The 23,675-nt window shown below is 39.2% G+C and overlaps 6 protein-coding genes across 6 annotated transcripts; 3 read left to right on the forward strand and 3 right to left on the reverse strand.

Annotated features, from left to right (window-relative positions):
• Window positions 1–4,328: 4,328 nt before the first annotated feature.
• mRNA-cap (RNA guanylyltransferase and 5'-phosphatase mRNA capping enzyme) lies at window positions 4,329–8,215 on the forward strand. Its single transcript, XM_018021057.2, has 8 exons — window positions 4,329–5,596; window positions 5,666–5,801; window positions 5,909–6,638; window positions 6,861–7,084; window positions 7,141–7,327; window positions 7,400–7,585; window positions 7,675–7,857; window positions 7,915–8,215. The coding sequence occupies exons 1-8, from the start codon at window positions 4,683–4,685 to the stop codon at window positions 8,148–8,150; spliced, it is 2,796 nt and encodes a 931-aa protein (XP_017876546.1). The 5' UTR covers window positions 4,329–4,682; the 3' UTR covers window positions 8,151–8,215.
• A 97-nt stretch (window positions 8,216–8,312) lies between these two features.
• Window positions 8,313–12,166, forward strand: LOC108622769 (unconventional myosin-XIX). The gene is made up of 13 exons (XM_018020853.2): window positions 8,313–8,441; window positions 8,508–8,571; window positions 8,641–8,876; window positions 8,947–9,532; window positions 9,598–9,861; window positions 9,920–10,155; window positions 10,215–10,391; window positions 10,450–10,652; window positions 10,721–11,064; window positions 11,122–11,678; window positions 11,747–11,830; window positions 11,892–12,011; window positions 12,077–12,166. Exons 1-12 carry the CDS (start codon window positions 8,424–8,426, stop codon window positions 11,985–11,987), a joined length of 2,865 nt encoding a protein of 954 aa, XP_017876342.1. The 5' UTR covers window positions 8,313–8,423; the 3' UTR covers window positions 11,988–12,011; window positions 12,077–12,166.
• On the reverse strand, window positions 12,032–14,570 carry LOC108623143 (uncharacterized). Its single transcript, XM_018021455.2, has 7 exons — window positions 14,078–14,570; window positions 13,779–14,010; window positions 13,616–13,713; window positions 13,368–13,559; window positions 13,164–13,291; window positions 12,887–13,088; window positions 12,032–12,819 (listed from the first exon to the last, which is right to left on the reverse strand). The coding sequence occupies exons 1-7, from the start codon at window positions 14,309–14,311 to the stop codon at window positions 12,358–12,360; spliced, it is 1,548 nt and encodes a 515-aa protein (XP_017876944.1). The 5' UTR covers window positions 14,312–14,570; the 3' UTR covers window positions 12,032–12,357.
• Window positions 14,571–14,704: 134 nt separating this feature from the next.
• Window positions 14,705–16,502, forward strand: BI-1 (Bax Inhibitor-1). Its single transcript, XM_018021294.2, has 4 exons — window positions 14,705–14,889; window positions 15,466–15,767; window positions 15,867–16,192; window positions 16,257–16,502. The coding sequence occupies exons 1-4, from the start codon at window positions 14,843–14,845 to the stop codon at window positions 16,293–16,295; spliced, it is 714 nt and encodes a 237-aa protein (XP_017876783.1). The 5' UTR covers window positions 14,705–14,842; the 3' UTR covers window positions 16,296–16,502.
• Window positions 16,503–16,684: 182 nt separating this feature from the next.
• Window positions 16,685–21,135, reverse strand: LOC108623049 (RNA-binding protein cabeza). Its single transcript, XM_018021306.2, has 7 exons — window positions 20,996–21,135; window positions 20,145–20,498; window positions 20,001–20,073; window positions 19,067–19,098; window positions 17,748–17,881; window positions 17,073–17,677; window positions 16,685–16,997 (listed from the first exon to the last, which is right to left on the reverse strand). Exons 1-7 carry the CDS (start codon window positions 21,006–21,008, stop codon window positions 16,958–16,960), a joined length of 1,251 nt encoding a protein of 416 aa, XP_017876795.1. The 5' UTR covers window positions 21,009–21,135; the 3' UTR covers window positions 16,685–16,957.
• Window positions 21,136–21,278: 143 nt separating this feature from the next.
• On the reverse strand, window positions 21,279–23,377 carry MED19 (mediator complex subunit 19). The gene is made up of 5 exons (XM_018020883.2): window positions 23,211–23,377; window positions 22,631–22,845; window positions 22,393–22,549; window positions 22,219–22,318; window positions 21,279–22,148 (listed from the first exon to the last, which is right to left on the reverse strand). Exons 2-5 carry the CDS (start codon window positions 22,815–22,817, stop codon window positions 21,864–21,866), a joined length of 729 nt encoding a protein of 242 aa, XP_017876372.1. The 5' UTR covers window positions 22,818–22,845; window positions 23,211–23,377; the 3' UTR covers window positions 21,279–21,863.
• Window positions 23,378–23,675: the final 298 nt, after the last annotated feature.

Below are 23,675 nucleotides of genomic sequence, written 5' to 3' on the forward strand. Positions count from 1 at the left end.
AATCATCGCACGATTCGTGACATCGTAAAACAAGCTGATGTACGAAAACGCGAAGTCCTTGGAGTTAAATAAAACGTTCAACCGCGCGTGCATCTATGTAAGTACATACAGAAATGTACAGCGAAGCATTTGAAATTCTTTATTAAAAGAGGTACTCAGAATTTATGCGGTAAGAAACTTGCATGAAGTAGCAATTTAGCATTCGTTAGATTTTATATCTCCGTTAATAGGAAACTCTCGGCAGGTAGTAGCGGACACGAGGAATGACGAGGGATCATGAAACAGGCTCGTTGCTCACCGATATTCGTCAGGTTTTTACGCGGGTCAGGGACGTATTCGGAGGCGTTGCCGCTTTTAAATTTGTCTTTCACGGCCGCTTCAATTTCGAACCGGTGTTTCTCATTAACGACGAGGCCGGGGCTGTTGAACCCCGCAGATTTTCGCCTCGGAGGGAACGCCGGGTTCGAGGTGAACGATCGCCCTAGCTTGTGAGATTTAATGCGTGATCACGATAGAGAAGCTTTCGAGGTCGAATTATACAACAGACACGAGGAGCCGACTGGTTCTGTCTCTCTAGGACGATGATCTTCAGTCTTTTTATTGAACAACGGGTAGTCGCCAAGGACAGCGACCAGTGTACCGTTACGGTCAATCGAATTTTTGACTCGGGTTCATGAAATTCAGATGTACGAGGTGAATTAATGTGCTACTTAAAAATTGTCCAATGTTCATCGATTTAGTTTTATTGTACTCCGAAGTCTAACGGAAATAATTGTATGCTTTGGATCTGTAGAAACTAGTTAAACATCGAATGCAACGAAGCATCAATTAGAATCCATTATCGACTTGTATTCTCATGTTTCGTAGCCAAGGGTGAGCCGCGTGGAATTCTCCGTCTCGTTTCTGCAATGTTTGCATATTTTTAAACATCTACCGCGTCGCGAACGTAACTGTCTTTCGCGAGAAGAAAGTTATAGTTTCGAGTATTTATCAAGTTCGCACCTTTCCTTCACCCAGCATTGTTCTCGACTATCTCATTCGTTTAACGCCTGTTCATTTCACAACGTCATCTCGCGTACAGATTAGCGTAATCAGACTGCAGTGAAATAAATTAAATCAGGTTTTGTCTCGTGGCTGTCGTTTGTTGTTAAAATGTAATTGCAACCCTTCAGTTTTTATGACACAGGAAAGAGTTTATTTAGGGCAGTTGGAGATAAGAGAGAGAGAGGACCAGGTTACGGAGAGAAAATCACGCGGCGCAACAACTTTCTTTCTTCGGATAAGGCGCGTGGGTAGCCTCGAGGAAGCGTTTCCTACGGTAGAAACGGCCCACGGTGACTTCGCGTCAGGGATAACACACCAACTTTCTCCACCTTCCATTCTGTCGCTTGGAAATCGTAATCCTCTTCTTCTCTGATCACATCGATATACCAATTTTTCTAAAGCCATCCTCGATTAAAGCTGTTCTGGCTGTACAATCTCCGCAAGATCCCTCTATCCCTAGATATCTTCGCCGCTTCAGTAGCTTTAAACTCATACTTCCTGTAATCATGTAAAAGTACTCGAATTTCGAAATTGTCCATGATTTTATTAAAATGAAAAAAAAAAAACAAATTATCAATAAATTAATTGTAACTAATACGTAAATATTAAATAACTTTCCAAAAGCTATAAAATGATATATAACACTTGTATATAAAGTATCTTCATTGACGTCAAAAAGATATACGAACTGGAACGACGAAGAAAACGCACGAACTTTTGGTTCACCCTAATAATTGATAACGTTACAAGACGGATTTAGTTTTTGGCAACCACGCTTTGATGATAAAAATAAGATAAAAGTGTTCACGGGTTAAAAATGAAAGGAATAACAGGACGAGGTAGTGGTTAGCATAATATCAGTGCGGTATCCTAACAAATAACAGTCTTCTCATTAGGATAATCTTATCGGTACCCGGTATTGGCATGCACCACACGTAAATTTATTTATCAGAGATCTTACGTTGACAGAACACCTGAAAACGTTCAAAGGTAATTTAAAACGAAGGACGGACATGTTACTGGCACTCGTAGATCTTTTTTTCAGATTTATAATCGAGTCGTTGCGAAATCGAGAGAAAAGATCCTCTCAATTCGTCGTGTTAGGGATATTTAAAAGATTTGCACATTTAAGGCAAGCAGTATTGACAAAGTGGTTACGACGGATGTCCCACTTCTCTCGAATTTCAATAAGTCCTTGCACATCGTCAACGTTCAACCTCCTTGTAATATTTCGCTCCACCGTTACGGCGAACGAAGGTGAATAAAATCGCGAAGTACACATACACATGTATATAGTTAGGAAACATTCAGTTTTCATCGGGTAAAACGATAGAAAAAAGAATCTGATGCTCGTCCGTTAGAATCGTGGGTCATTAAATATTCCGGAGGTAGATTGGCTCATTGTCGATTGAGAAGTCAAACGGAAGACGCAAACGTGGCTCATCGTTTGATTGCGAAATGGAACGTTACGTCAATTTCTGACTGGCTATGCTTTATCAATCGTCCAGCGGGACGAAATTTTTCGTTTATCTATTGGTCGACAAAAAAGACATTAAACGAGCGCGTATATTATGTGGAAATGTGTCACGAATCGATGGAGTAACGTTGGTTCGTTATCAGGAAAAATTTGATCGACGTCAACCCTTTTATTTCAATAATGAAGAAGTGTCAGATTGATGACATGCAAGTTCAACGCTGACACAAATCAGAGTTGATCTTTCGTTATTGATCAATGGAAAACATGTTATGGATACTTGTTATGGTATCTTTTAAATCAGAATAAGGAAAAAAGGGCGCGATGCCTTGCGTTCAACTGAAAGATATACGTGCCTCGAAAACGAATGGGAGGCGTGGGTGAACCACAAGGTTCACGACTTTATATTTAGCTGGTCGTATATTAACGTCAGGTATCGCTTTATTGCTACGTACTACTCTCGTTCACCCCGGTTACGCTTTCTCCTAGCACGGAGAGCTCGGCTTTTACATTTTCACGTATCAGCTCTTTTTGTATAATTGGCGCCTTTTCCGCTATCGATTTTCGATAACGCATTTTTTCTAAAGCGCCGTAATCACCTCGTCCCATTAATTAATTAATTTTTAATGGGCTTTCGATAAAGTCGATAGGATTAAAGCTACAGTTTCTAATTTAACTTGTTAACTTTTTGTGTACTACTAACTTGTGTTAAGTTTTGAAACAAGTCGAGTAGTCGAGAGACTGATGATCAGTATGCTGCTGGGTCGAATCTCATCCGTGTCAATACTTTTTTCATTTTCTTTTATGTACATATTTTTTCCAAATGCGCGTAAAATTTATACAATGTGCCCCAATGAAAGTTGTTTTTATTTGTTAAATTGAAAATGCATGTTGAAGATAATATAATAAATGTAGAATAGTGGACAATGTGCGTTCTCTCCATTTATATTTGTCGTAATCGTTGAGTTTTCCCGTTCGATGTTTACCTGGGATGTACGAGTCCACTTAGGTAAATGATTCATACAGGTATACAAAAAGGTTTTCTATGGTGACTGGGTTTGGGGCCCAAAGGATTTTAGCACTTAATGAAAATTTATGGCAGAATTTATGTTTCTGGAGATAGCTCCGACAGCTTTACAGCTAGGATTTAAGATTAGGATTTAATTTATAATATTATAAAACCTATGTTCTACGTTAAACCTAAATGTATTCGCTGTACATAATTACATCCATATCTGTTTTCTTGAATGTTGTTGGGGTCTGAAGTGTTTACGCACTTTGCCTCTCGACTACTCGACTTGTGTCAATGATTAACACGAACCGTTTATAACCGAGTAAAGCAATTTTCAAATGCAATTTTCTCGGAAAATCTGGAATATTGCACTCTACTGCTTTACCAAATTAAACTTCAATGATATCTTTGAGTGCTGCAGGTTTCCTCAAAATATCTCACCCGTCGACCGCGGTCTCCCCTTATGAGTGATGAATATCTTTAAACTTTTAAGGACACTGTAGCTCAATCTAGCGTTCGAGCCTACGAACCAATGTGCTATATGTAAAAGAAAAATTATAATTTCTTCGCGTTTAGACCAATTTCCGGACTTGTGAATATAGTCAAGAATTTGGAAGAACTCAATAGAACGTTTTCACCAGTATCCATGATCTAAATATTCGATCTAATAACTGAGACATTGGAAACGATTATAAGACGATAGATGGCGTAGTCAGTGCTGCCAGAATGCAGGATTCTCCTCTTCCCGTGCTGTCCCCCACTACTTTTTTTTGCCCCCACTTACCATGGTCACTGGAAACGTGCCTAATAATGCCATATGGAAGTGAAGAGAGCACGTTGAATTCCCCACTACTGTATGCTGCTGTATGCTCAATTGCTCTCTCCACTTACATACATCATTATTAAGCAAGTCTCCAATGACCATGAGTAACGTAAGTGGGGACAAAAAGAATTACTGGGAGACAGCACGGGAATAGGAGAAGTCGTGCATTTTGGCAGTTCTGGCAGCGCTGGGCGTAGTGACGCCACAATCGCCTCGAATCTCGACGTCTTCCGAAAATATTTCTCCAAGTCGTGGAAAGTCGTGCGCTTGTGTCAATTTAAGTGATAAATAAGAAAATCAGGAAGATCTGGGTTCTGGTTTCGAACGAGATGGCAAATTGGGACGACAACAGAGGCCCGATACCACCCCGATGGCTTCACTGTCCACGGAAAGCGATCAGATTAATTCAGAATAAGTTTCTGGCGTTCAAAACCCCATTGTCCTCAGCGTTCGACAGCCAGGTACCTGAGGAATGTCGTTTCACAGTGGATATGATGTTCGCCTCATTGAAAAGTCAGAAAATCAAGCTAGGCCTATGGATCGATCTAACCAACACGACGAGATTCTACGATAAGAAAAGTTTAGAACAATACGGATGTAAATATGTAAAGCTGCAGTGCAGGGGTCACGGTGAAACTCCTTCTGAGGATCAAACGAGAACTTTCATCAAACTTTGTAAAAAGTTCATAATGTATAATCCGCTGGAAGTGATCGGTGTTCATTGTACACACGGTTTTAATAGAACTGGATTTCTTATAATTAGTTACTTAGTCGAAACAGATGGTACCAGTGTAGATGCTGGTTTGGCAGAATTTTCCAATGCAAGACCACCAGGTATATACAAAGCAGATTACCTGCAAGAATTATATAGGAGATATGACGAAGTCGAAGACGCTCCTGATCCTCCACCCAAGCCAGCTTGGTGTTTAGAATACGATGACACCAACGTGGAAGACACAGATGATGGTCCAAGCACAAACAGTGACAGTCACAAAGAAATGACAAGTAGAAAAAGAAAACGTGAAGTCAACAACAGGAATCCAGTGTTCATGGCTGGTGTACCTGGGGTAGCTGCTATTTTGGAAGAGAAGAAGTTGAGTGGAATACAGAGACAGGTCCAAGATATTTGTTCTTGGAAATCAAATGGATTCCCTGGTTCTCAGCCAGTTTCCATGGATGAGGATAACATTAGACTGCTGCATATAAAACCATACAGAGTGTCTTGGAAGGCGGATGGGACCAGGTTAGATAGAAATGCATTTGAAATATTGAGCATTTTGCATTTTAAAATTTTGTTATTGTGTCTATTTAGATACATGATGATGATACAGGCAGATGGAGAAATTTATTTCATAGACAGAGATAACAGCGTGTTTCAAGTCAGTGGAATGACTTTTCCGCATGTAAGAGACATATCGAGAACCATCAGAGATACTCTGTTGGATGGTGTAAGTAATTCTAAGATTTACCAATTTATAAAACTAATTATGATCCTTTCCATAGGATATATTGTATATGTAGCAATCTACAAGACTAATTATGATCCTTACCACAGGAAATGGTGATCGACAAGGCAGACGGGAAAGAGTATCCGAGATATTTAGTTTATGACGTCGTGATGTACGACGGCAAGGACGTTAGCAAATTATCATTCCATCCCGACCGATCTTGTATAATCGAAAAGGAGATTATAGGCGGCAGACATAGGGCAATGAAAGAAGGAAGACTGAGAAAAGAAACGGAACCATTCTCGGTCCGAGTGAAACACTTTTGGGACGTAACGCAGGCCGGTGGGTTGTTACGCGAAAAATTTGCCAAGCAACTTAGCCACGAACCCGATGGCTTGATATTCCAACCCGCCAAGGAACCCTACGTGCCTGGACCTTCTCCAGAAGTGTTGAAATGGAAACCCTTGTCGCTGAACTCCGTCGATTTTAGGCTGAAGATAGTTACCGAGTCCGGCGAAGGGATCCTCCCGAGAAAAGTTGGCCATTTGTACGTGGGCGGTGTAAAAGAGCCATTCAGCAAAATAAAAATCAGCAAGCAGATAAAGAACCTGGACAATGCGATTATAGAATGTAAATTCGAGAATGGCCAATGGGCCTTCATGCGCGAAAGAACTGACAAATCGTTCCCCAATTCCTACAACACGGCGCAATCGGTTTGCAAGAGTATTATCAAACCCATTACGACGGAACGACTTTTAGATTACATAAACAGACATAGATTTATACAAGATGATTGCGACCTCATGCCACCACCGACGAAGAAATCTCACTACGAGAGTGTTTTACGAATATGAAATCTCTGTACCTAGCTTATTATACCCGATCAAATTTTCTTCAATCGCAATTGTGAAATTTTCAGCAGACTTATTGTTCGTTCAATAAAATTATATAATAAATCTCACGTGTTTTTCTGTCAGTTATTCCCCTTTCATTCAATCATTTCCCTTTTCGGAGCCAGTACCTACTTTTGATAAATAAGGCCAATTTTTGTCTGTTTAGATAGAACAGTTCTGGTATGGTGCACAAAGGAGTTAACAGTGAAAGAAAAGAGATCTTTGCGGATTAACATTGAATTCGATCACGCAACGCTAGTACGTTGGTCTCCCGATGGAAAAGCTTTCCTCATACACAAGGCTGTGGCGAATGTCATCGAAGTTTACAAGATTAGCAAAAAATCAGATGGCACTATAGCTTCCGCAACCAAAGCTTTAGAATTTCCAAAGGTGCGTCCTCGACTTCCTTTATCACTTCGTATTTTACATTGACGGCCTTCCTTTAGCGACATACCGAAGATGTTGTTGGTATGGATATCGCGAGCACAGGCAAATACATCATCACCTGTAGCAAGGTGAACGATCTTGTGATATGGGATTTGAAGGGGCAGATCCTTGCAACCGTGGAACTGCATCTGGGTTCGACTTACCGCGCACGGATATCACCTTGTGGACGTTTCGTCGGCACATCCGGTAATTTCCTTGTGTCACTCTTCGAGTGGTAAAGTGAAGAGATCGGTTTCAAGGCAATGTTTGATCGTATAGGATTCACACCGGACGTAAACGTATGGGAAGTAGCATTCACTAAAACCGGTGACTTCAAACAAGTGGCGAAAGCTTACGACCTCGCCGGCCACTCGTCCGGAATACTCGATTTCACCTTTAGCGCCGACAGCAGCTGCATGGCCACAGTTTCGAAGGACGGAACTTATCGTTTATACGATACGAAAAGTAATGAGCCGAGTGAATCCCTTCGCTCATTGTCAGTTTCCTTTCGGTGAACGGTTACTGATGGTTACTTACAAAATTTGTATTCGCAGTTGAATTCGAGAAGGGCGAGGATCCCCACTTGCTTCAGACTGGCTCGTGGGAGAACTCGGTGACGGCTAACATAGCGCTATCACCTAATAACGAAGTTTTGGCTATAGCTCATGGTTCCTCGTTGAGTTTTTACTCTACGCACACCGGACTGTTGGATAATACCATAGAAGATATATTTCTTGGTACTCTTCCATCGTATTTCATAATTGAACAATTGAATTGATTCATGAACCTTGCAGGACCTATAATGCGCCTAGCGTTCGACGCCGTTGGAGAATACATTCTGGTCGCCGGAGATAAGCAGATCAAAGTTTTCCGTAACGTCACCGGTTACCGAGCGGCGATCGAATCTGCGAGACGCAAACTCGCTCAGAGGCAAACGTCCGCAACGAAAGAACGCTTAGAGAAACTTATCAAGGATAATACAAAGTTTCTTGAAGCGATGGGGGAAAAGTGTCCTTTATATAAAATTTAAGAGAATATTGTTTATATTGTACAACATAATTTTTTAATGTGCTTGAATAAAGAGATTCATACGTGCTCATTTGTTTATAATAAAACATCTGACACATTCAACTTCATTGTTTTCCTAATCACAATTCGCGTGACTATTTCGCGTAGAATTTTGAAACATGCGAGCAGATACCATGTGAACTGTTGTCACCTTGAGTATGTAAGTAAATATTCGTTTGTGACATTGTTTCATTTACTCACGCTGCCGGGGACAGTCTCGATACAATCGTGAATAATGCCGGGAATAATAAAGGTACGTCCATTGATTAATTCAACGAAATAATTTTTTTTTATGAACTACCAATTCATTTTATTGTAGGAATCGCTAACTGGGTGGGAGTTGATCAACGATTTAGGTGCTTTGCCTGAGAACGAGAATATTAGTAAGTGTGCATTTACTTCTGGCATATGTACTTTAATTTCTTTTAGAATTAACACTATTGTGGTTTTAGTTACGGATTTCCTTTTGGAAAGATTGCAACGCGGTCAAATTTACACATGGATCGGATCGCTGCTCTTAACATTGAATCCCAGCAATGAAATGTCACCGCCTGATTTATACAACTCTTTGTTCCTGGATAAAAATGTTAATGTACCTGAAATCATTTACGGAGGGAGCCCTCATATATTCACTGTCGCTGCCAAGGCCCATTACAATCTTACAAATGAGATAGGAAAAAATTGTCAGGTAAAATCTTCAATGTCTCGGTAAATCCTGTAAGTACTAACTCGTTTCCTTTATAAATTCGTTAATCAAGGTGATTGTGATAAGTGGAGAGACTGGGACGGGAAAAACGTTCAATGCTTGCAAGTGTCTAGAATTTTTCAGCACCATTAACAAGTGTCAACTCTCTGAAGGTGACACGTGCGACATTATGCTAAGAATTACAGACGCTTGCCGTGTGATATCGGCTTTCACAACCGCGTGCACGGAGAAGAACGAAGTTAGTTCTAGGCACGGGCAACTCGTGAGGCTCCACTACAAAAGCGGTACCATTTCCGGCGCGACTATCACTTCGTTTCTTCTGGAGAGAAGCCGAGTGACGAGAGGCTCGAACAATTTTCAAATATTTTATCAGATAATATTCGGAATGTCGGACGCGGAACTTGAAGCTCTCAACTTATCGAAGGAGGAATATTACGACATATTAAACGTCATTGATTACAACAAGAGAAAATATTTTCAAAAAGGATTTCAAGACACTCTACGAGCCTTGGACGTGCTAGGCTTCAAGCCTGATCAGAAGAAACAAATTTTCCAAGTCTTTGCTTTGCTGATACACATGGGAAACATTAAATTTATCGAAAAGGGTGAAAACTGTACAGTCGATCTTAACAATAACAGTACGTTAAGTAATTTTCTTAAACGTGACCAAGGGATGAGGTGTCTTATACAGAGTTATTTGTAGAATCCAAGGAAGCTCTGAAAAGTACAAGCACTCTCAGCTGCTTAACAGAAGATGCCGTGATCGAATTGCTTACCACAATTTTAATAAATCCGCAAAGCGTTTGGCGGAAGCATACGACGTATCACCGACACCTTTTAACTGTGGACGCGTGCCGCAATAGATTGCATAGTATAATTAGGCACATATACGATCTCCTCTTCAATTGGATCTTGAATCACATAAACCGTACTCTATCCCTGAAACAGGAGTATTCGCAATGGCTTGGTACGTTGTAAAATTCTATTCTGTATTGGCAAAGTCTTCATTACTGGATTTCCTTCAGGAATATTAGATATTTTCGGTTTCGAATCGTTCGATACGAACGGCATCGAGCAATTATACGTGAATTACGCCAACGAGAAGATGCAGCAGAATTTCGTAGAGACTTATGTCGAAAGTAGACGCAACGACTTGCTGGAAGAAGGTTTCATAGAAAGTATTTCGCCGTTGCACACAATCGATTTGTACAAGGAACGTTTGCATGTGATCGAAGAGAATCTATTCCTTACTTTGAACGATGTACGTCAAAATACTTGTATTTAGTTGTACGTGAAAGGCTAATCGTAATTGTATTTCAGGCTTCTCAATCGCCTGTCGCCATGAATACTTTAACGATAATACGATTAGCGTGTAATAATTTTACCGGCGTGCAGAGAAAATTTTTAAGCGAGAAAGATGGCAATTTCGTTATATCGCATTACGCGGGTCCCGTCGCGTATTCCATTCGTGATTTATTGTATAAGAACACGGACAAGGTATCCAAACATTTAGCAAATTGGTTAAAGAATTAATAACGAGTATTGCGTATTGTAGGTACCGAATGAAATATCTCTTATTTTTAATGCGAGTAGAAATAAATTTCTCCGCTCTTTATTCATTATCGAGGAGGAGCAACAAAATGTAAAGACATGTACTAAAAAGAAAACAATGTTGGCTAAATTAAAATACAATATGGACTCGCTTATTAAAGAACTGAGTAAATGCGACTTGCACTACGTGCGATGCGTGAAACCAAAGTAGAATACATTTCTCTAGATTTATAATTGTTAAGTTCCTCTTGTGTAATATTAAATATTCCTTTTAGCCGACTGATAAATTACGAATGGGATCGAAAGGATTTTAAGAAACAATTAGCTTGCATCGGCGTTTTCGACGTCCTGCCCTTGGTTAAGTGCAAATATCCTATTCGGCTGCGTTATCGAGATTTCTATCATCGCTACTCCAAAAAACCAACGGAGACAACTGATCCCGAAAAATGTAAATTGATTCTAGAGTCCATCGCATCAAAGAAAGACTTGTTTGCGTTGGTTTATTTCGGCAAACAATTAATATTTTTGGCAGAACCAATTTTTATCAAGTTGGAATCCTATCGGAGAAATTATCGCGCTAAATGCGCTGACAGAATAAAAGCGTTCTTTATGAGGCACAGTAAGCATTACATTTCTATATGGATCTTAATCTCTGTTCTATGAATGTCTCTTTTAGGGCGCAAAGCAGAACCATTGTTTGTTTCAAAGTATTCAATGACCAATGACCAGAAATCTGACATAAATGAAACTGTTACGTCTATTAAAAATATTCTTGAACACGAATTAAATCGAGTCGAAAATAAGTCGAGTAGTTCGGAAGGAGATGAAGTATTTACGAACAGTCCGCTTCATCTTAGAAATATTAATGGAACAGAGAAAGATGTCGATGATGTTAATAGCCCGGAAAACAAAAATTCTGGCATTTCAAAAAAGATACAACACGACCGTGAAAACAGACAGAAAAAACTGATGGATCTTAGACAACATTTGAAACACAAACGCAACGAAAGTTGCTTTCAAGGCAGCGTTGCGAAATTTATGAAGAAGATGAATACCGAGTACAATTTCAAATCTAAGCAGCGCAAAAGTGTATCAAAGTATATTGTCGGTACAAAAAACAGTTGTAACGATAACAATAATAATTTATTGAAACAGTATTTAGACATACACGTTCCTTCTGTCGACGTTACGGACAGTGCCGATAAAAACACATCACCCGTGCAATACGACACGGTTCGTATTTTCATATTTGACTATTTAATATTCATTAGTTCGATGTTCTAAAAATGTATTATTCATAGATGACAGATTTGTACACGGTTCAAACGGAATCTTGTTTACTATTTTATAAAAAGGGAGTTTTGAATCGACGGCGACTTGCTACGGTACGTATTACGAAACTGCGAGCACTCAAAATTAATACTGATGTTAAAACACACATTGCAGTTACCGATAAAGGTACATACTCAGGCAACTTGTTTGTTTAATTCTCACGTAATACCACGCAAAGAGTTACCACAGGGACTGCAGGACTGTCTCTAACGAAAATTGATCTTTCCCATAAAGGTCAGTCATGCAGTTCAGTCTTACTTTTATTGTTGGTTTAATGACTATCTCGTTACATTTTTTAGCAATATACACGGAGCACATTGTTATGAAAGAGTACTAGTGCACGTAGTATCATAAAAATAGAAAAGTTTATGTACAGATTATTATACGCGTTTTGCGAATGTTTTCTTGCTGTAACGAGGAAATGTTAAAATCAATCTGTTCACCTGTATTTTTAAAATAAGACAAAATCTTGTAAAAATAAACATCTTGTTTGTATTAGAAAACTATGTGAACATCAAAAATTGTTTAAATTATAAGCGCCTTGAATGTATAACCGTGTCCTTCATCCTGCGATGCAAATTCATAAATAACAGTATACTAGATTGTAAGTGTCGCAAGGCCTTTTTCTTTTGTCTTTAAGTACTAGCAACCGTCGAGACGCGACAAGGGCGAGCGTGGCTTGCAGTTCGCTCCTTAAAATTTGATAATTTGCTCTCAAGCTGACGCGCCTTAAATTGTTCGGAGGCACGGGTCGTCCGCCAGCGAACGCGAATCTTATCTCTCGCCGAGGACCTCGCAATGTGGAATCAGGAAACACGGTTTGTCGATCCCACAACAAACGATTACTGACCGTGGGTCTAACATTTACGTATTTTATCTTACTTTTTATTGTGATGGGAAGCGGAATCGGTTTCTTGTATTCGTTCACAGTGCTTTTATAATTAGTCGGTAAATACGGTAACAGAGAATCTCCATAGTGTTCCATAAAGGCTTCGATGTTCAAAGTCTGGTTCTCTGATTTCATGAAAGCGCAAACAGCCAGCTGCAATTAAATCGTTTTTTATCAAAGAGACATAATGTGGAAGGAAAACATTTAAAAATTTGCTTACAGCTATTTTCTGCCATAGAACAGAACCGGGCGGTGCAAATTTTAAAACGGTATGCACCGAAAGTGGAGATTCCGGTTCCTGTTGAAAAAGTATTAAAGGCTCGACACTGACTAGAAGTTCCATGGCTAATATCCTTCTCTTATTAATATCTACATTCTTTTCCTCTTCTCTTAAAAGCACTTGCTCCAGCGCAGTAATATACCTTTTAATAAAAGTTGGTTTATATTAAGTTGTCTTATCCTCATCGAATATTTCGATTAATTAAACGTATATTTACTTGTCGGCAACGGACGGCCATCGAAGCATTAATTTTAGTACGCATTCTTTAAAGAGTGCTTCAAGGTTTGGATTTATAAAACCTTGTCCCAGTAGCAATTCCAACAGCAGTTCAGTCAGTTTGTTCACCTTCAATAAAAATATAATTACACTTTCCCAAAGAATAAATCGATGGAATTGATACAATCCTATCATAAAGAATTACCGAAGTTAAATAATGTGGATAAACAGCCTCGCTGTTACTTGCAATCGCAATAATGAGCTGGCAAGTCCTCGTGCAAACTCTTGTGTACTGTGCATTGTTCGAAATTACCATGGATCTGGCAATACATATTAATTTGTCTATCACTCCTTCTCCTCCCAAATAAGCATTGGTAGCACAGTCATTAATTAAAACCTGTGCACAAATCTGAATTGTGATATCCCTAATAATCATGTCAAAAGTAAATGTACCTGAAACGTTTTCTGGGATCCATTGAACAATGTTTTCAATGCACGTTTCGCGTAGTTATTGCGTGCTTCAGTAAGTCTCATGTCACATATTTCTGATTCTATAAAAAAGAATGATTGGCAATTTGTAAATAACAATGATTCAGTCAAATTGATGGAAGTATACCTTGAATAAAGGGTACATTGTTCTGTGTTACAATGAATGGATCATTTATCTTTTGCACCAGATTTACGATCCGTTCATTGGGAACAAAGACTTTCGCTTCCGTATGGAATTCAGGCAAAGATTCTGGCGCGCCGAATATCGGGTCTACATCGCACAAATTTGTGATCACAGCATTCACGTCAATAGACGTCAACCGTTTCCTCTTGCTATGTTTCAATCTCGTCACACATTTCTGAAAATTTCAGTTGTTTATATTTCATATATAATTCAAGCGAACGTATAAGAATGATTGTAAATACATGGAGAACTTCTCTGAGACGATACGAAGCATCCTCGGCAAGTCTTTTCAATAAAGAATCTGGCATGGGATGCATTCCCAGTTCTTCTCCAATCGCAGAAATCCAATCCGTGCTAAGCACGGCATATCTCCTCGTATTGCTTTCAGCAGCATTGTTGCTGTTAGTGTCACCGTTGTTATTAACGAAAGAGTTACTGTATCCCGAGCTGGTCTGGTTTGTCAACATTTCTTTCATGATTTCAAATTACAATTTGTCATTTATCAATGAAACGGTATAGCCGATGAAATGAGAATCTTATTCCTGTTAGAATTTATTAAATCACACGGATAAAAAGTTAACTCAACTGATTGACTGACTAAAGATTGATTCTGTTTCAATTGTCAAGAATGAAGAAAAAATTGATTGTTATCCTCGCAGCAATCGCAATTAAATAAATAAGTTGCAATCGGACCCTGAAGATGACGCCGGTTGCCCGTCAAAGTTTTCTGCTGTCCTTGTCGGTTTCGCAGGACCCGATATCTTCTATCGTTCTCTCGTGAAAGCTGACGTTCCGTAAAATTTCAAGGGGCACACCGACCAATCGGAACTGACGACGAAATTTACGCACAGAAATATCACTGACGTGTCCACGGAAGGGAGACTACTTCAAGGGTTTAGAATTATTCTGGTTTCGTACAGTTTCTTGTAAGAGCAGTACTTGAAAACAACAGAGTTCGCCAGATCGTGTTAATTACAGTGCAATTTGTGATATCCACCAACGAAATTATGGCATCGACATTAAACACGTTCGTGAATTACTTCTCCAACAGACTGTAAGTATTTTCGTCTCGCCCGAAGAATCTTAATCCTTATTGACACGATATCGATAACACGGATGAATTACTTTCGCTTTTCTTATCATGTTCGAAATATACAATTTTCTACCCCTTCGTTTAAACTGGGCATCAAATTTCGGAAGAAAACGAGATAAAAGCGACGTCTTGCATGATGTAACTTTGGGAGTTGCTAGAAAAAATTCGTGACTGACAAAACGTTGTAAATCTTCGTTTCTACGCATTTCTGAATAAAATTATTTATCATGATACGCGCTTTTCTCTTGCCTTATACGTGTTATCGGTGTACTTGCGTGGCCTTCGGGCGTACATGTACATTCGAGAACTTCATTAATCTGAATATTTCATGTTGTGAAACTTTTCATTTACGAACATAGTATGTATTACGTGACATACGTATTATGAAGTCCGGCCATGCTCGTGAAATGGTAATTATTTTCCGCGATCTTTCTACGTCCTTATTTGACTTTACATAGCCACTCGCTTTTTCTCTATTATTTTTAGTTGTTCTTCTGTAGGACAAATAATACAACCAGCACCTACTTATGATTTCAGGGAGTCCCCCGTTAGACAACACCTGAAGAATGTCTACGGTTGTCTGTCCATGTCAACATTGGCTGCAGCTGCAGGCGCCTATGTTCACATGTTCACAGAGCTCCTGCAGGCCAATTTGTTGACAAGTCTCGGGACCGTGTTCTTACTCCTCGCTTTAGTCAGCACACCAGACAATGCGAAAAATCAAAAGTCACGGCTCGGCTACCTGTTGGGATTCGCATTTTTGTCTGGCATTGGCTTAGGACCTCTACTTCAATTTGCCATAAGCGTTGATCCAACTATCGTAGTGTCTGCATTGATGGGTAAATTGTAGCTTTATACACAAAGCCATTATATAGCTGAATCCAGTTTTTTATTAATTTAAAATTGTTTCATCATGCAACATATAATTATGTTTGCAGGTACAGCCGTTGTATTCGTATCATTCAGTCTCTCGGCTCTCCTGGCTGAAAGGGGATGCTGGTTGTACCTTGGCGGCACCTTGATCAGCTTGCTGAACACCATGGTATTGTTTTCATTCATCAACCTATTCCTCCGTTGGACCTTCTTCTACCAAATCCACTTGTACGTCGGACTATTCTTGATGTGCGGTTTCGTCATCTACGATACGCAGTTGATCATTGAGAAAGTCCACATGGGCAACAAAGATTTCATTATGCACTCGTTAGACTTATTTATGGATTTCATTAGCATTTTCCGCCACCTTGTCATTCTTTTGACGCAAAAGGTAAGCATGGGGAACGATATTCTTTTGCACAATTGTCTACAATCGTTAGTTTTATTTGTTGCAGGAAATTGGGAAGGAGCAGCAACGTAAACGCAAAGATTAAACGCGAGTGAAGAAGGTTGTAAAGTATCATACCATTGAAGTAAATCCATGAATTAGAGATCTTCATCTAATCTATCCATATGTAAGACGTATATTAACTATGATAAAAAAAAAGTGAATTCAAATAATACAGCTTATCGAGTTACATCGGAAAATTGTTTAGGAGAGGCATTAGCCGAAAGGACGCAATTGTATTTATTTCGAATCACTTAGTTGTCACTTCTTTTTCAATTCTTCTATTACATATTAGATTTATATACATGTATACATAAATAGATATAAATTTATTGTACTATATTTTTATCTTTCAATAAACAAAATTTCCCAGCGTCCCTGGGTCTCCTTTTTTTATAAAGGCGGTGGTGTTCTTCAAATAACGATAAAACGTTGTCTTGTACAGGGGTAGAGGTCTTATTTATTAAAATGTAACTTTACACATGCGCTTATAGTTTATACACGCGTATACAAAGCAGAAAAATTACGCGTTGCGCATCGATTTCCGTAAATATAAAAAATGTACGAGGGAAAACAAATCGATGATAAATGGAGTGTAACACGTTTTCTGTGTTATGAAAAATATACATTACATACGTTGAGATATTGTGTACAAAATGCGTACAACACGTCAATCGAGTGATATACGAATCACTTATTAATTAACAATTAATAAGGACGCTGACGATCTCTGTCCCTATCTCCTCGACTGTAACAGAAAAAGTAAAATTAAAATCGATCGCTCCTCTGTCCAATCGATAAAAAATAAAACAATTTAACTAACCCTCCACCTCCTCTCATTGGACCTCCCCGGCCACCTCTGCCGCCCCTGTCGCCGCCCCGAAAACCGCCTCGCCCACCTCGGTCGCCTCCCCGGCCACCCCTATCGCTTCTGAAACCGCCCCGACCACCTCGATCGCCACCACGACTGCCTCCTCTCCCGCCACCTCCGCTACCACCGGCACCCTCTGGCTTCAAGCTTTTGCAGAGATTACATTGATCCCTCCACGCGAAATTCGTGTTCCCGCACTCTGGATTGGGACACCTCCAATCTCCTCCTCGGCCACCCCCATCGCGCCTATCATCTCCACCGCCGCGATGATGATCATCTCTATCACCACCGCCGCCACGGCTTCCGAAACTACTTCCTCCTCGGCCACGGCTACCGCCACCGCGGCTTCCACCGCTTCGATTGCCTTGCCAGTTGCTCTTGTGCTGAGCAATTTGTACTTTAATAATTCGCCCCTTGAAGTCCTTGCCGTCGAACCAATCTATCGCGGATCGGGCGGCGTTTTGATCATCGTAAGTTACGGTGGCTTCGCCTTTAGATTTTCCGGTGTTCTTATCTTTGTACATCCACACTTTCGGTTTTCCCGTTCGCTTATCATGCTGTGTACACAAAACATATTGCTCGAATCAGTATTTGCTCACGGAAGAACCAGTGTTTGTCACGACTTACTTTGATTATACCAATGGCACCGAAATGTTGACAGATTTCTTCCTCCGTAATAGAGACATCCATACCAGATACAAAAATAGTATCTTCCTGCGTGACCATTCCATCGTTGCCACCACCGCGGTCACCATAGCCCCCTGTAATTTAATAACAGTTAACACATTGCCTGGCACGGTAATCGTTCAGGTAAAGGAATAATACTTGCAAATCTACTAAACCTACTCAAGTCTAAGCTAACAAGTGGAAACCTTTTGCATGTCGGGTTAAAAAACAACTAATAACGCAGTACACTGTGGAGGAAATTGAATTTTGCAAACCATGGAGGAACTTTATTCTATTACGTATCGTTTCCGTTTAAAAGAAAAATCGATAGAATTAGCCCTCTCCGAAATTCACATTACAACCCTATGCGCTAATCAGATAATACTTCATCCTTCTCATTCTTCTTGAAGTACTCTCGATACATTATTTACTTCACCAACAAAAGTAACCATTACCCAAATGACCGTATTTCCAAGTAAAAATGAATTTCTTTTACATTAACATATACCAGGAATTTGAATCAGTGTATGTTCGGGAATACACAAATATCTTATATGCACCTTTTGTGATAGTACTCGAAGCTTCTCGATTTGGTCGTGACACCTCTAACATTATATTCTTACGTAAAATATTCGATTCAAACGTACTTATTTTCTGTTTGACCCGTGCAGTAACGAAAGTATTAGTACTCATTTGCCTAACATTCTTAGTAGCATATAACGATATGTAGAGAACACAAGGTTGCAGCTTAACATACAAAAGGGCTGCAATACTTTTACGCTCGCCATTTCCCTACTAACTAGATTTTCGGGGAAACCTCGACTGATCAGGGATACATAAATAATTAGCTCACCAGCTGCCTTTTATAGTTAATACTACACCGGGATGTTCGTTACATGATAAGATCAAGTGAAGTGTTTCGTATCTCTCTTCTTACGAACTATTTCCCTTTTACAGAAAATAATGAAAGTATTACAAGTACATGGCGCACTCGTATTTGTACAAACGATAATGTCGCTTATTTAATTTACTATTTTATCGTTTGAAAAAGCAATTGGTGATAAAAACAGCGTTTATAGCGCTGCGTGAACATCAGTTTACCGTGTACCACACGTTCATTAAATTCTATAACTGACATTTCAATGCCCAGAATTGAACTCCTATCAACGTTGCATTAGCAGCCCTTTCATATAATACGAGTAACCGAGTATTTAGACTTTAAATATTAGAGTGAAAGCTTGAATAGCACCAGACTCGTACAGACAGTCTGGTGCATTTACCTTTGTTATAACCACCACGGCCACCGCCACTGCTAAAACACAGAAGCAGATATACCAATGAGTTGACTCATGGACAGACTGATCGATCGATCGATGCATGGCGAATCAAATGCTGCTCGCCATCTCTCTTCTTGATGCACCTACTGTCTAAATGTCTCTGGTCACTATGTTACTCAATATATTAAGGACAATTAGAACGTACAGCGTCACGTCAGTCAGTCACGTTCGGCATGCAAAGCTAGCTTTGTATTGTGGTAGCGGCAGTTACAATACTTCTCGAGAATAGATTTTTTTTACTTTCCACAATTACCGATAATAACTGTGATCAGATCCGGAGTAAAAAAAGAAATGATTAATATGTACTGACGAACAACGTTAATATCCTGTTACAAAAAAAGATAAAATACTTTTGGAACTCCAGCTAAGAAATCGCAATCTCTCTCGTGAAATATCTTTGAACGTCTTTCGATTGTCTAGTCGATTTAAATAACCCTAAGTAATAATACTCAGACAACAGTGGCCCCAGTGGCATTATATACACCGCTTCACAGGTACGTTCGACATTAAAACCTTTACGCTATGCGCATCGTGTTAACACTTATCGTAATATTATTAGAATCGGTATGTACCAGACATTTTACGTCATTTGTCGTATACAACCTGTTCTTTTATCTTTTACCAGTTATACCTGTGCGTTAAACCTGTAGGCACACTTCAAACAATATTAACACCCAATGGGCATAAGACCATTTGCAAACAGACAACAACAGTTTTCATTACTTTTCATAAGAATCACATTTCCTACCTTGAACGTACTTTTACCTCTTCGTCATGATTTTATATCATTGAACTCTTTCTCTTTTTTTTTTTAATTGACCTTATAACTTTTTTCGCTTGATTATGCGTATAGGGACAGTAAAAGAAATAAACTTACTTGTATCCACCGCCGGAGCGGTCATTGTAGCCACCACGATCCCCGTATCTACCGCCTCCGCCTCCTCCTTGACCTTAAGATTAATACAAGGCAATTATCTTCTGTTACTTCTTATCCAAATTACTTATAGATTTCGATATGTACCTCCACCATAGCCTCCTCCAGAGCTGCGATTGTAGCCTCCACTGCCTCCTCCTCCTCCTCCTCCATGTCCATAATTACCTCCACCATAATTACTATTTCCACTATTCCCAGAGCCACCTCCGCTATAATTTTGACTGTAACCCTGGCTCGGTGGCTGATTATAATCTTGTCCACCGCCAGAGTTGTAACTATTATAATTGCCGTAATTGCCTCCAGTACTTGGGGGTGGCTGACTATATTGATTGTAGCCACCGCTACCACCAGTGGAAGGTGGTGGATACGAGGTATCCTGACCACTGGATGGTGGTGGCTGACTGTACTGGTTGTACCCTTGTTGTTGGTAATTTGAATACTCTGCGAAATATTAGAAAAACACAACATATACAGAATTCGATTATTTCACAGAGATTTTGTAAAATATATTCAGAAAATATTTAGAATTCACTTAAATGAAGAAGGAATAGTTAAAAGACAATTTGCATACGGCAAACTGAAAAGAAAGTGGGACGGGACGCTTTGAATACCGATCAATAAGTTTACGAGGAAATGCATGGAAGTGGCGAATGCTAATTAAAATTCCATCTACGGGTTTACACGATTTTATTCAATTCTATTCTTAGGCCATAGTTTACATCAACGACCAGCTGATAAAAGCGCATTATGAATTACTTAAACAAAAAAGGTTTAAAGAAAGATTCTCAAACGTGGCAATGCGACGAGCTGTACAAACACACATTGTCGAAGAAGTTCTCGAATGAAAAACCGAGTCTAGTTCGAGAGAAATGAAATTCACGTCGACGTAGAGTAGTTCGGAGTTTTTAATAGAAATATCTGTAGCCTTTTTTACTTACGAGCGTCCGTCATCGTGTCTTCCTCCCGTAATCAAAAGCTGCACGGCAGAAAAAGCACGTAATGGCGGGAATCAGCAACTTTCCAATGACGAATCTCAACGAGCTGTGTAGCTCGGCGTTTCACTACCGGATATTGATCACAACTACCGGAAATTCCTCTGAATAGATGGAGCAACAGTCACTGGGATTTCAAATCGCCACTGTAGTAGTGTTCTTTGCGAATTCAAATAGTACGTTAGTGCGCGAGGGATTGTGGAATGCGGCAAAGGTAAAAAAAGCAAAATTTTATAATTATTTTTATTGATTCACTATCATAGTACTAAACACACGTATTTCAAATTCTCATAATGCATAATTTCGGTTACGGATCACGAGAAAGAGAACGCTATTTTTGGCATGGTAGAAAACATTATCATCAATCATTGTTTCTTTTCTGATATAATATTTACAAATGGTAATAGATGACAGCGATACATCGTGTTCACTTACTGTTCACGTATTCAGTTCTATATTTATACCTTACCATGTAACTTATAAAATTATGCAGTTGTATCAAAACTTTTACTGAAATTAATGGTGCGTCGTCGACTTTACAAGTATACAATTCTACGACACTTGGAAAACAAAAATGAACATAGTTTTCATAAAAAGAAAATCAGGTATCGTTTGGAATTACGTTTCCATGAAATCGATCGGTGAGAACGAATGGATATTACGATATATTTTCGAGAAATGAAAAACGGCTGGGTCAAAAATATGTTTCCTTACGGTATATTATATATATATATGTACACGATAAGCAGAAAGAAAAGTTCACGACGTCGGATCAAAAAGTAGGTACAACAAACGAAAGGGGTGAAATTGAAGATCACGAATTGGAATGTTGGGACGGTGTTAAGCCGCCGCTATGTTCAGGACTGTGTTTCTGCTTTTTCCTCTTCTTCTCCTTTTTCCGTTTCTTCCGAGCTTCCTTTTCTTCATCGTGTCTTTTCTGTTTCTTATGTTTCTTTTCGTGAGTATCAGAGCCACCGATATCTGTAGTTGTCGCTTCTTGGCCACTGGGAACTTCCCCTGGTTTGTGCTTATGTTTCTTGTGTTTATTCTTATGTTTTCTTTGGGGAGCTTGATTAACATAACGATACTGCTCTGGTAACTAGAGGAATGCATTTCCTTATTAAGCATCTCAATTGACAAATCTTTACTGAATGATCGTAGGTACTCACTGGGCCAGGATGCAAACGAAATCCAGCTAATTGAACACTTGTTAATGGTACTAAATCTTTTCCTCCTATTGGAGGCTTCTCAATCACAGACCTCAACGAACTGAAATGTTAATTTCCAAAATTAAGCTTAGCAATAGCTATGGATATCGTACACATAGAAAATTGGTGTTTTACCTATTATCCAAGTGACCAGGTCTATCTATAATCCCAGGTAGATTAGGCAAGAATGAAGAAAGTTGTTCTTTAAGTTTTTTACCACTAAATTTACTGTAAGAATGTTCTAGGCCATAATAGGCCATCAAGTTTGTTGCCCCTGTCAGCTCACTTTCTCCTATAAGATATAATAGAAAGCTATGATACCTTTTATATATATTTTATAAACATTTAATAGCACATTATTATAATATTGTACCAGGGGGTTCCTTCATCAAGTAGAAAGGACCACTGTGGACGATAGAGGGATTTTTGCCCAGGGAAATGGTTGTCTTAAGTGTCCCTGTTGAATCTTGACGTGATACAACAGGGGAACGAGCACCCCTGGGTGATGATTTTGGTGAGTACTGCTCCACTTTGCTACGAAACTGATCACCCATCATCATCCTTTGATTTTACTTCATGGCACCTTCACTATAATAGTTCGAATCCTCTTTTGGTCGGCCAACGGTTCTCTACTAAAATGTCCAGGTGCAATTCGGTACAAAATGCACACTGAACATTTTTTGCACTTTTACTACCGGAGTGATTCAATAAATTAAACAATATATATTCTTAGAATAACTTATATCTTGTTTTACAAACTACGTAATACGGTTTCGTATCATCACGATTTATATACAGTTCGTTCGAAATGGGCTACTTTTGCTTATCAAACGAGAACTTGTTCTAAGAACGCTGTGGCATTTAATTATGCACATGCTGTTGGAAACGTTACAGACAGATTCGTGCATGTTAACTCGTCTAGATTCATCGTTTCCCCGTATAAATCTACTAACCAACCGATTCTCGTTCTCACGTTCATTTGTTAGCGAAGTATCAACCGATTAACAATTGTTTATGTACTTCATTCTTTCCTTTTCGTACGTCGCGTAATGCACAACAAAAATCACAGTTTGTTCATAGCTGTTTCTAGATCAGGTATTACTATATATATACAGTACATGTACCACATATAATGCACTTCTATGTAGATAAGAAACTAAAGAAACCATATGCAAGTTACATATATATAGATAAATTACGTATCTTTTATTTCGTCTTACAATCAAAAGAAGATAAGATAAAAATTGTGTTTGATTTTACAATTCTGTATTTATTTATTGCATGTACAATCAATACAATGTATGCCGACAGATCTTGTAGGGGCTATCTTCAGATCGTAGAACTTATACCTGTATTAGTAACCAGTATGTGAGTGATGTGAATTACTAACACATGCTTCGTGTCTTCTATGTATGTAC

Source organism: Ceratina calcarata, unplaced genomic scaffold (genome assembly GCF_001652005.2).
Source record: "Ceratina calcarata isolate Rehan_Ccalc_2016 unplaced genomic scaffold, ASM165200v1 scaffold114, whole genome shotgun sequence".
Classification (NCBI taxonomy): domain Eukaryota; kingdom Metazoa; phylum Arthropoda; class Insecta; order Hymenoptera; family Apidae; genus Ceratina; species Ceratina calcarata.

What these genes read in the sequence shown, in the direction of transcription:
- mRNA-cap (XM_018021057.2), top strand. Translation starts at nt 4,683, where the DNA reads ATGGCAAATTGGGACGACAACAGAGGCCCGATACCACCCCGATGGCTT. An exon ending in GAGATACTCTGTTGGATGGT is followed by an intron (nt 5,802 to 5,908) that starts GTAAGTAATTCT and finishes TCCTTACCACAG; the next exon opens with GAAATGGTGATCGACAAGGC. An exon ending in CATAGAAGATATATTTCTTG is followed by an intron (nt 7,858 to 7,914) that starts GTACTCTTCCAT and finishes TGAACCTTGCAG; the next exon opens with GACCTATAATGCGCCTAGCG.
- LOC108622769 (XM_018020853.2), top strand. An exon ending in GCCTGAGAACGAGAATATTA is followed by an intron (nt 8,572 to 8,640) that starts GTAAGTGTGCAT and finishes TTGTGGTTTTAG; the next exon opens with TTACGGATTTCCTTTTGGAA. An exon ending in TATTCCTTACTTTGAACGAT is followed by an intron (nt 10,156 to 10,214) that starts GTACGTCAAAAT and finishes ATTGTATTTCAG; the next exon opens with GCTTCTCAATCGCCTGTCGC.
- LOC108623143 (XM_018021455.2), bottom strand. Translation starts at nt 14,311, where the DNA reads ATGAAAGAAATGTTGACAAACCAGACCAGCTCGGGATACAGTAACTCT. An exon ending in GTCTCAGAGAAGTTCTCCAT is followed by an intron (nt 14,011 to 14,077) that starts GTATTTACAATC and finishes TGAAATTTTCAG; the next exon opens with AAATGTGTGACGAGATTGAA. An exon ending in CAATGTACCCTTTATTCAAG is followed by an intron (nt 13,714 to 13,778) that starts GTATACTTCCAT and finishes TCTTTTTTATAG; the next exon opens with AATCAGAAATATGTGACATG.
- BI-1 (XM_018021294.2), top strand. Translation starts at nt 14,843, where the DNA reads ATGGCATCGACATTAAACACGTTCGTGAATTACTTCTCCAACAGACT. An exon ending in CGTAGTGTCTGCATTGATGG is followed by an intron (nt 15,768 to 15,866) that starts GTAAATTGTAGC and finishes TTATGTTTGCAG; the next exon opens with GTACAGCCGTTGTATTCGTA. An exon ending in TCATTCTTTTGACGCAAAAG is followed by an intron (nt 16,193 to 16,256) that starts GTAAGCATGGGG and finishes TATTTGTTGCAG; the next exon opens with GAAATTGGGAAGGAGCAGCA.
- LOC108623049 (XM_018021306.2), bottom strand. An exon ending in TGGAGGAGGCTATGGTGGAG is followed by an intron (nt 20,074 to 20,144) that starts GTACATATCGAA and finishes ATTAATCTTAAG; the next exon opens with GTCAAGGAGGAGGCGGAGGC. An exon ending in GTGCCATTGGTATAATCAAA is followed by an intron (nt 17,678 to 17,747) that starts GTAAGTCGTGAC and finishes TTGTGTACACAG; the next exon opens with CATGATAAGCGAACGGGAAA.
- MED19 (XM_018020883.2), bottom strand. Translation starts at nt 22,817, where the DNA reads ATGATGATGGGTGATCAGTTTCGTAGCAAAGTGGAGCAGTACTCACCA. An exon ending in CCTGGTCACTTGGATAATAG is followed by an intron (nt 22,319 to 22,392) that starts GTAAAACACCAA and finishes TTAACATTTCAG; the next exon opens with TTCGTTGAGGTCTGTGATTG. An exon ending in TTCGTTTGCATCCTGGCCCA is followed by an intron (nt 22,149 to 22,218) that starts GTGAGTACCTAC and finishes GCATTCCTCTAG; the next exon opens with TTACCAGAGCAGTATCGTTA.